At 38.6% G+C, this 11,644-nt stretch overlaps 1 protein-coding gene across 1 annotated transcript; it reads left to right on the top strand.

The window, feature by feature from the left end:
* Window positions 1–9,839: 9,839 nt before the first annotated feature.
* On the top strand, window positions 9,840–10,784 carry LOC132894946 (olfactory receptor 4B13-like). Its single transcript, XM_060935089.1, has one exon. It carries the CDS (start codon window positions 9,840–9,842, stop codon window positions 10,782–10,784), a length of 945 nt encoding a protein of 314 aa, XP_060791072.1.
* Window positions 10,785–11,644: the final 860 nt, after the last annotated feature.

Genomic DNA, 11,644 nt, shown 5'->3' with positions numbered 1-11,644 from the left:
ATATGATAGCTGTGTTTGATTTATATAATGTGAATCTGCGTATTTTCTTATCTGTTAATTTGCCATTTATGTAGAGATGCCTATGTCTCAAGTCAAGTCAAGTCAACTTTATTGTCAAATATGCTATACATGCTCGACATACAGCACAGATGAAATTTCAGTCCTCTCTGACCCACGGTGCAAACAGGCAATGCAATAAATAAAAATAGAATAACTGAAATAAACAATATATACAGTATAAACACTCTAGATAAGAAATAGACATAGACTAAACACTCACAGGTATACACACACACACACACACACACACACACACACACATATATATATATATATATATATATATATATATATATATATATATATATATATATATACACACACACATATACATACACATTGGAGCAAAAGGACATAAAATAAACAATCAAGGGCACTTGAGGTATAGCAGGTAAACATGAAATAAGCAGTATAAACAATAAACTAATAGCTGTTAAGGTGAGGTAGTGCGGGATAGTGCAAATGAGCGAGGTAAAGTGAAATGTGCAGTCCCTGAGTTCAGTGTGCGAATGAATGTTGAGAGTGTGTGTGTTTTGATTTACATCAACATACTAATAGTGGGCGGCACGGTGGTGTAGTGGTTAGCGCTGTCGCCTCACAGCAAGAAGGTCCGGGTTCGAGCCCCGTGGCCGGCGAGGGCCTTTCTGTGTGGAGTTTGCATGTTCTCCCCGTGTCCGCGTGGGTTTCCTCCGGGTGCTCCGGTTTCCCCCACAGTCCAAAGACATGCAGGTTAGGTTAACTGGTGACTCTAAATTGACTGTAGGTGTGAATGTGAGTGTGAATGGTTGTCTGTGTCTATGTGTCAGCCCTGTGATGACCTGGCGACTTGTCCAGGGTGTACCCCGCCTTTCGCCCGTAGTCAGCTGGGATAGGCTCCAGCTTGCCTGCGACCCTGTAGGACAGGATAAAGCGGCTAGAGATAATGAGATGAGATACTAATAGTGATCAGTTAAATAAGACCTGAGCCAGGAGAGGGCCATTCCCTTAACTCCCACATTTTCTAGTCTATCCAGAAGAATGGAATGATCAATGGTATCAAATGCTGCACTAAGGTCAAGCAATACAAGCAGTGAGACATAGCCCTGATCAGACACCAACAGTAGGTTGTTTACTACTTTAACCAAAGCTGTCTCTGTGCTATGATGAGGTCTAAATCCTGACTGATACATTTCATGGATGTTATTCCTATGTAAATATGAGCATAACTGCTGTGCCACAGCTTTTTCAAGGATCTTGGAGATAAAGGGGAGGTTTGATATTGGCCGATAATTGGACAGCTGACAGGGATCAAGGTCAAGTTTTTTAATCAGGGGTTTGATAACTGCTCGTTTAAGGGATTTGGGTACATAGCCAATCCTAAGAGAAGAATTTATTATTTTTAGAAGTGGTTCAATTACTTCAGGGATTATCTGTTTTTATAGACGTGTAGGTAAGGGATCTAGTACACAAGTTGAGGCTTTTGATGTGGAGATTAATGAAAGTAATTAAATTTCTTTAAGGGGAGTAAAACATTCTAATTGCTGATCTGATACAGTTATATTGTTAACTACAGGGTCACTTACATTGTCTGTTCTTAAATTAGTAGTTTGAATTTTTTGTCGGATATTCTCAATTTTGTCATTAAAAAATTCATGAAGTCGTTGCTACTACATACTGCAGGTGTGCATGTGTCTATAGTGGACTTATTCCTGGTTAATTTTGTTACAGTATTAAATAGGAATCTAGGATTATTTTTGTTATCTTCTATTAGGGAGGAGAGCACGGGCAATTGCTCTAAGACAACGAGGGAGGCTCAGCCTCCTCTAAAAATGACGAACATCGTGTAGGATGAATTGCGCTAGGCTTATGTTATAGCCGACCTTATAACATTGCTATTTCAGATCCAGAATCATAGAAATATATGTGCTCAACCCAACTACAGTGCGAAATCATTCTGTTATAACTTTCTCCAGTTTGCCTAATGTGTACGTGAGTTTCTCCCCCTTGTGACAGCGCGATGCAGCCCAGCCTCAGTGGTTGAGAGCTATGTGCTTGTCAATCTCAAAATGCAAGACAATTATTGGATAAATACTGCGAAAATGCCCGCCCACGGAGTCTCACGGACTCCCAGCCTCAGTGGACTTCAACGGCATTTGGGAGTGATGCGCTTTTCAACCTCAAAATGCAAGACAGTTATTGGACAAATACTGCGAAAACGCCCGCCCACGGACTCCGAGCCTCACATGGGAGGGACATGGCAGTTTCCGTGAGGAGACTGGTGATTGGTGAAAGCGGCCGGATATTTTCTTTGATTGACAGCTCAGTTCAACTATAGACAGGCAGTGGTACAGTGTTGCCAGATTGGGCGGTTTCCTGCCGAATTAAGTGCATTTTGGCAGGTTTTGAACATATTTTGGGATGGATAACGTCAGCAGTATCTGGCAACATCAGTTCAGTCCCATGCAGATTTGCAAGTGCTGTGGTGTATTGTAAGAGATCGGCTTACATTTCGATTTCATTCATTACATACGGTTTCTACCAGCTTTTTTAGTTTGTATATATTTTCATTGTAAATAAAGTGTAAATATAGTGTTGTCAAGTTTGCTATCTTAGTTCCAGAAATTTCGTTTATTTGAGTGACTGAACTTGAGGGGGTTAGTCAGCTAGCAAGAAAGCTGCACACGGATGCCAAGCATTGCTGGTTTAATTTTGGCGAAGCCATTTGCCAGTCTTCCTTTCGAGGAAAAAATTAAAATTAAAGAGCAGGGTAGACCAACGCCTCAAATTGACTTGGTGAAAAAGGTCAGGAATAATACTCGTTCCTTTCAGCTCTCCTGGTACGAGAAAGTGAATTGGCTAACAGCAAGTGACCCACATCAACAACAGTAAATAGGCTACTTTAGTAATATGTCATGGATGGACCAAAAATATAGAATCTATTTAAAATGTTTATGCTGAGTATATTATATTGGAATATATGTTTTTCTGGATATGAATTAAACACCGCTACAATTTGGAAAACATTTTTAAACAAAAACACAGCCGAGGTCAATTTTTAAACAACATGCTACAATTTTAAAATATAAAATGTTAAAATATACCCCCCCCAACACCACCATCATGTATATTGGACAGTAGGCTAATGGGCCAAAAGAACCTGTTATTTCACAGTTTATGACCCTGCTAAAAATCAGCCAGATCAGAGGCAAGAGTATGGGCAAAATTTATGTGTTTTTTCTTTTTAAAATCTGGAAATATCGTAACTGACCAGCCTCCCCTGTTTGAAAGACTACCAGCCGCCGCTGGAGGAGAGATATGTTGATCTAGCAGCACTAAGAGCTTTTCTATACATCAGGAAGCTCTCCTTCCATGCTAATTTGAACGCTACCAATTTTGTTTGACGCCATTTACCTTCCAATTTTCAAGTGGTCTGTTTTAAAGTGTGAGCATCATCATTATACCAGGGTGCTAATTTTTTCTCTCTGATCATTTTCCTTTTAAGAGGAGTTACTGTACATTATCTAAAGTATAGCGGAACGCTGACTCTAAGCATTCAGTTGCCTGATCAAGTTCTGCAGGGGCTGACAGTGACCCAATCAAAGTTGATAACTCTGAGAGATCATTTATAAAGCTCTGTGCAGTAGTTGACATGAATATACGTTTAATACAGTAGTGTGGTGAGGTGCATATATTATTACTCAGACATATTTTGAATGAGATGAGATATGTAATGATCTGAGATAACTTCAGACTGTGGAAGTGTGACTATATTTTCTACATTTAACCCGGATGTTAGTATTAGATCGAGAGTGTGACCACCATTATGGGTCAGTCCTATGACATTCTGAGTAACCCCTACTGAATCTAAAATGGACACAAACGTTGTTTTCAAAGGGTCTTCTGGGTTATCGAAGTGAATATTAAAATCTCCAACAACTAAAGCTTTGTCTAAGGACCAGGTCTGAGATAAAATCTGCAAATTCAGAAAGAAACTCAGAATATGGCCCCGGGGGCCTGTAAATAATAAGTAACAGAATTAACTGGATAGACTTATTTTTTGAGGCTACATACATATTACTATGAAGAACTTCAAATGTATTAAATTTATAACCAGGTTTGTGTGTTACACCTAGATAATCATTATAAATAACCATGACGCCTCCTCCTCTGCCAGTTAGACGAGGCTGGTGTATGTAATTGTATCCAGGAGGACTAGTAAAGGAGGTCAGACATTGTGTCTCAGGTTTATATAAGATGAAGAATGTGCGTGTGTTCTATTTTCTAGGTTAGTATAAACATATAAAGCCGCTTATCCTGTACAGGGTCACAGGCAAGCTAGAGCCTTTCCCAGTTGACTATGGGCGAGAGGCGGGGTACACCCTGGACAAGTCACCAGATCATTGCAGGGCTGACAAATAGACACAAATAACCATTCACATTCACACTCACATTCACACCTATGGTCAATTCAGGCTACGTTTACACTAGACCGTATCTGTCTCGTTTTCTTCGTGGATGCACTGTCCGTTTACATTAAACCCCCTGGAAACGCCTGGAAATGGGAATCCGCCAGCGTCCACGTATTCAATCCAGATTGTGTCAGCTCCGGTGCTGTGTAAACATTCAAAATACACAGATACGCTGTGCTGAGCTCTAGCTGGCATCTCAATGGACAACGTCACTGTGACATCCACCTTCCTGATTCGCTGGCGTTGGTCATGTGACACGACTGCTGAAAAACGGCGCGGACTTCCGCCTTGTATCACCTTTCATTAAAGAGTATAAAAGTATGAAAATACTGCAGAGTGTGTGCAAATCACTGCGGAGTGATTTGGAGCGCAGGATGCCTGCGGAGCCGAGCGTATCCGTGTATTGGTGTTGCTGTGTGCACGGCTAATGGTTTTAGTGTAAACGCGAATCATTTTAAGAACGTTAATCTGATGATCCGCTGATTCGACGTAATGTAAACGTAGCCTCAGAGCCACCAGTTAGCCTAACCTGCATGTCTTTGGATTGTGGGGGAAACCGGAGCACCCAGAGGAAACCCACACCGACATGGGGAGAACATGCAAACTCCACACAGAAAGGCCCTCATCGGCTGCTGGGCTCGAACCCAGGACCTTCTTACTGTGAGGCGGGGTACACCCTGGACAAGTTGCCAGATCATCGCAGGGCCCAAGAAGTATTATAATAAACCTATTTCTATCTGCTTTCTTCCTGACAGCCTCAAGTCTTATTAAGAGTAAAAAGATGTCATGACTTCCTTATACTCTTCGTGAGTCCATTTGATCAATTTTCTTTTGATTGGTTGGTTTGATGGAGAGTCACTTGGGCCAAGGTTGGAGTTTATTCAGGGTTTCGGTGAACAGGTGTTTCACTATTGATGGAAGCGTTTGTTCCAGTGGCAGATTTTTCGACCCCAGACTTGTTCCTCTTGGAGGGACATGACCCTTGTTGACCTGTGCAATGGCTGATTATACTTACTGCCAAGTACAGTGCCTTGAAAAAGTATTCATATCCCTTGAACTTTTTCACATTTTTCCACCTTACAACCATGACCTTAAAAGTTTTTTATTGAGATTTTATGTGATAGACCAACACAGAGTAGCACGTAATTGTGAAGTGAAACAAAAATGATAAATGGTCTTCAAAATTTTAAACAAATAAAAATCTGAAAAATGTGGTGTGCATCAGTATTCAGCCCCCTGTACTCTGATACGTCTAAATACAATCCAGTGCAATCAATTGCCTTCAGAAGTTATCTAATTAGTTAATAGAGTCCTACTGTGTGTAATTTACTCTCAGCATAAATACACTTGTTCTGTGAAGGCCTCAGTGGTTTGTTAGAGAACACTGAAGAACAAACAGCATCATGAAGACCAAGAACTCACCAGACAGGTAAGGGATAAAGTTTTGGAGAAGTTTAAAGCAGGGTTAGATTATAAAAAAAAGATCCCAAGCTCTGAACATCTCAAGAAGCACTGTTCAATCCATCATTCAAAAATGGAAAAAGTATGGCACAACTGCAAACCTACCAAGACATGACCGTCCACCTAAACTGACAGAGCAAGCAAGGAGAGCACTGGTCAGAAAAGCAGCCAAGAGGCCCATGATCACTCTGGAGGAGCTGGAGAAATCCACAGCTCAGGTGGGAGAATCTGTGCACAGGACAACTATAAGTTGTACACTCCACAAATCTGGCCTTTTTGGAAGAGTGGCAAGAAGAAAGCCATTGTTGAAAGACAGGCATAAGAAGTCCCGTTTGCAGTTTGCCAGAAGCCATGTAGGGGACACAGCAAACATGTGGAAGAAGGTGCTTTGGTCAGATGAGACCAAAGTTGAACTTTTTGGCCTAAATGCAAAGTGCTATGTGTGGTGGAAAACTAACACTGCTCATCACCCTGCACACACCATCCCCACTGTGAAACATGGTGGTGGCAGCATCATGCTATGGGGATGCCTTTCTTCAGCAGGGACAGGGAAGCTGGTCAGAGTTGATGGGAAGATGGATGGAGCTAAATACAGGGCAATCCTGGAAGAAAACCTGTTGGAGGCTGCAAAAGACTTGAGACTGGGAAGGAGAGTCACCTTCCAGCAAGACAATGACCCTAAACATACAACCAGAGCTACAATGGAATGGTTTAGATCAAAGAATATTCATGTGTTAGAATGGCCCAGTCAAAGTCCAGACCTAAATCCCATTGAGCATCTGTGGCAAGACTTGAAAATTGCTGTTCACAGACGCTCTCCATCCAATGGGCAAAAATTTCAGTGTCTAGATGTGCAAAGCTGGTAGAGACATACCACAAAAGACCTGCAGCTGTAATTGCAGCAAAAGGTGGCTCTACAAAGTATTGACACAGGGGGGCTGAATAATAATGCACATCACATTTTTCAGATTTTTATTTGTTTAAAATTTTGAAGACCATTTATCATTTTCATTTCACTTCACAATTATGTGCTTTTCTGTGTTGGTCTATCACATAAAATCTCAATAAAAAACTTTTAAGTTTGTGGTTGTAAGGTGGACAAATGTGAAAAAGTTCAAGGGGTATGAATACTTTTTCAAGGCACTGTAGTATTTTTATTTGTTTAAAATGTAACACCATTACTAGATGGATTGCCTGCCAAAGTTCATGGAGACTCCATCTACCCTCATCTAGAGTGGTTATCCCGTGCCAGATCTCAACTTGGTATTTTTTAATCTATCATGTGACCTGATCCACCATCATGGACTGGGGTAAGATTGGACTACTCTTCATCTGGCTTCTTCCCTTCAGACTTTCTAGCTTGGGTGGTCTGACCAGGAGCAATAGCTCCCACCAGCATAGCTCTCAGGATCATCGAGACAAAGGCCCTCCAACACAACAAAGTGGTATTCTGCAGAAGGATTATTATTATTATTATTATTATTATTATTATTGTTGTTGTTGTTGTTGTTGGCATCACATCATCACCAATGAGACCGCTGGGGATAATATATTGGTCAATCCTAAGAGTTTAATTGTCAAGCTATTGATAGATATTAAATTGAAAACTCCTGTTTGATATCACCACAAGCCAATGTAATCTTATCTCATGATTTTTCTCTGAGATACAGCAGCATATCTGAGATACACCAGCAAAATTATTAGGAGCCCCATTTTGAAAGTGGCTAAAACTATGCATTGTGTGATGCTTTTCTACTCATCATGGTTGTAAACAGTGGTTCGCTGTATTCTTTTTGCCAGCTTGAACTGATCTGGTCACCCTCCTCTGATCTCTTTCTTTGGCTATGTCCATATTCATGTTTTAAAATTGTGTGCCTTGTGCACCAGACAAGGTTTTATATAATCCTTAACAATTTCACATAAACTAGTAAAAAAAAGGAACAATATGTCTGTGTGAAAATATATTCACATAATTATGAATACATTGTGGTTTATCTGGTAGCATCTCATAGTATAACTGATTTTATGCTGCTTTAGTACTGTACAATGATAGAGGTGTGCTTTTCAGTAGATTCCCTCACTTCCCCTACCTCGGGCTTACACTGGGGAGACCTACAGTGGTGCTTGAAAGTTTGTGAACCCTTTAGAATTTTCTATATTTCTGCATAAATATGACCTAAAACATCATCAGATTTTCACACAAATCTTAAAATTAGATAAAGAGAACCCAGTTAAACAAATGAGACAAAACTATTATACTTGGTCATTTATTTATTGAGGAAAATGATCCAATATTACATATCTGTGAGTGGCAAAAGTATGTAAACCTTTGCTTTCAGTATCTGGTGTGACCCCCTTGTGCCCACCCCAACAAACTAACCGACCCACACGGTGACATAATATTGCCATGACATGCAAATGAGTGATTGGATTTCTATCTCAAAATTCAGAATTTTTTTTGAGGGGGAAACTCATGCCACCCCAACAAGATGCTGCCCATAATGCACATACCTAAATCTGTCAATGATGTGGACATAGCCTGTAAGAACTCATTGGGTTGTGATTTAACAACTAACTGGGTGGGTGGGATTTTTTTTTGTTTTCTTTTGTTGTTTCAGACCATTTTGTGTGAACTTCAGAGAATGTTTCTGAAATACTTAAACCAGATCATCTGGCATCAACAATCATCCCATAGTCATAGTTATCAACAGAGGTGGAAAAACTGGATTGACAAAGTAAAAGTCCTGCTTAGGTTTTCCTTCTGCCTGTGCTCTCAACACAGGTGATTTCACCAATTAGCTCATCAACCTGGCTTAGGGGATGTGGTAATTAGGATCAGCTGGTTCATTGAATTGGCTGGAGCAAAAATGTGGCAGGGTTTTTACTTTCTGCACCCGGGTTTTTCCACCTCTGGTTATCAAGAATGTTTTTTTTTTCACTATTCTGGTGTTTGATGTGAATATTAACTCAAGTTATTGAACTGTGTCTGCATGATGTTATTCATTGCACTGCTGACTAATGATTAGATATTGACATGAATGAGCAGATGTATATACTCCTGCTTTGAATATTTTGTCTCAGTCCAGCCCTGCTGTTGACCCTGACAGATAATACTGTCATACAGTTACATTTCTGAGGACATGACATAAAAGCCAAGAGACTTAGGCCACAAGAGATGGTGATATTGTAGACCATCCCATTTTTCTGAGCCATAAAACTCAGCTTAATAGATAGGCAAGTCATTTAAAAAGAATAACCTTCCTCTCTGGACTTCACCAAAAAGATCAGACAACTACTTGGAGTAAAGGCTATATCTTTTCATTATCATGAATTTAACATTGAAATAACAATAGATGTATAATACAGTTGAACTGAATTTTGATGGATATTTAATAATGGCATAATAGAATTGTCTGACACACAACTTTCAGTTTCAAGTTTTTCAAATAAATATTAAACATGTAAGTAATTCAAGAAGAATGGATTTAAATGGCAGTACTTTTGATTCAATAACTTGTAAAATGTCTGAGGGCTCATTTTTTCCCCCAATTACCTATAAAATCTACCATTATTAGTGATGCAGTGCCTAGTTGTTATTATTATTATTATTATTATTATTATGACCACAAAGGTCATAGTAACAATTCATCAACTAAAATTTTCTTTTGTTGTGTCATGGAAGAACTAAATCATTACTCAAATTTGTTCTTTCCTGAGGGACTCAGGCATGCAGATCTATATTGTACAGTATCATAATACACCCAAAGAATAGCATCATGATTTAGGTGTTAAAATATTCACACAGATGATGTACATGCATTATAATTAATATTTATTTCTCTTCCTTCTGTAGCAAATCTCTAAAACACAATGGAAAATAGATCAAGTGTTACCACATTCATTCTGGATGGCTATGTTGCTATGGACCAGCAGAAGCATTTGTTCTTTTTTATTTTTCTCCTACTCTATGCTACAATTGTGATACTGAACTCACTTCTGATTGCCATTATCTGTTTTGAAAGAACACTGCATAATCCAATGTATATCTTTGTGTGCAATCTGTCATGTAATGGCATCTATGGCAGCACAAGTTTAATTCCTCATCTGTTATTTCACCTCTCTACTGAGGGGCATAAAATATCATTAACAAATTGTCTTATACAAATATTCTGTTTACATACTTATAACATTATTGAGCTAACTATATTGGCCTTTATGAGCTATGACCGTTATGTTGCAATTTGTTACCCACTTCACTATCATGATATGATGTCAACAAAAAAGCTTCAGGTATTTATAATTTTTGTATGGGCTTATCCATTAGCTACTTTTCTGGTGTATGAGTCATTCACAATACGCTTAACCTTTTGCAGAGGAATTATAGCTAAGACACACTGTGTTAATTTTGAGCTCATAAGACTATCTTGCACAGACATCACTATCCATAGCATAATTGGACTTGGTCTCTTAGCTGTTTTCATGTTTCCACAGATTATAATGATTTTATTCTCTTATGTACAGATTTTGCATGTTTGCATTTATTCATCTAAGGAATGTCAAATCAAAGCCATCCAAACATGTACACCTCATCTTCTTGCTGTTTTGAATTATTTTGTTGGAATATCTTTTGAAATAGTACAAAGTCGGCTAATTTCACGGAATTTTCCAAATGAATTCCGGACATTCATGTCTTTATATTTTATGATATTTCCTCCTCTGCTCAATCCAGTTATCTATGGTATGAGTGGTCAGGTTATAAAGAAACATATTCAGCATCTTTTCTTTTTTAAAAACATGGCTTCCTTAAAAAATTAAGACAGATTGTAAAATTTCACACACACTCTCATTGTCTCTGTTTTGTCTTCTGTTTTGCAATGTGGTCATTGAGGCCCAATTTTGTTTCTTCCACCATTTATGAATCGGAATCCAAGTAAAAATGGCTTTCATTTAATTAATTTGGCAATACCAAGCATCTAATGCTTCTAAGAGACACTTAAGATGCTAACCTTCCAGGCTGTTTTACATGCTGCTATTGATCTTTGAGATACTTCATATACACTTGATCTTCTGTTAAAGATTTTGATTTAATTGAGCTCTTTTAGATCTGTCCTTGCAATCATACAAATTTCTGCAAAATTAACTGACTTTTTTTTCTTTTGATAGAGTTAACTGTTCGTTGTCTGTCGATATATAGAAGAAGAAGTCTGTTTTCATTTTGTCAGCATCTACCACTTTTTCATTTTACGGGCTTACATATAGCACTGAGTAACTATTAACTCAGTGTTCCAATCCTGTGATCTGTAGAGCAAAACAGTTTGTCACTGAAATTTTTACCAGTTACTTCAAAAAGCTTTTCATTGCTGTACTTCTGGGATCATCAAACAGTGGCCAATATATATATGTGTGTGTGTACACACATAAGGAGTTTGTTTGAATATGTTATAGCATCAAGACATACTCGAATATACTGTATGCCTACATATATGGAATATATTTTTGACAATGCCTTCATCCACAGGGCATGAGGGCTTATTGAATGGGTTGATGAGGATGAAAATGTACATCATATTTTATGGCCTTCATAATATGTACTTAATCTTTTCTGGTAACTTTTAGTGCCTAAATACATTTTTAAGACACTGTAGGTGTAATTAATGATTTTATGTATTCAAGAT

The sequence above is a fragment of the Neoarius graeffei genome, chromosome 12 (genome assembly GCF_027579695.1).
Source record: "Neoarius graeffei isolate fNeoGra1 chromosome 12, fNeoGra1.pri, whole genome shotgun sequence".
Classification (NCBI taxonomy): domain Eukaryota; kingdom Metazoa; phylum Chordata; class Actinopteri; order Siluriformes; family Ariidae; genus Neoarius; species Neoarius graeffei.
Note: the sequence above shows the minus strand (reverse complement) of the source record. Positions and strands in the feature narration are given on the sequence as shown.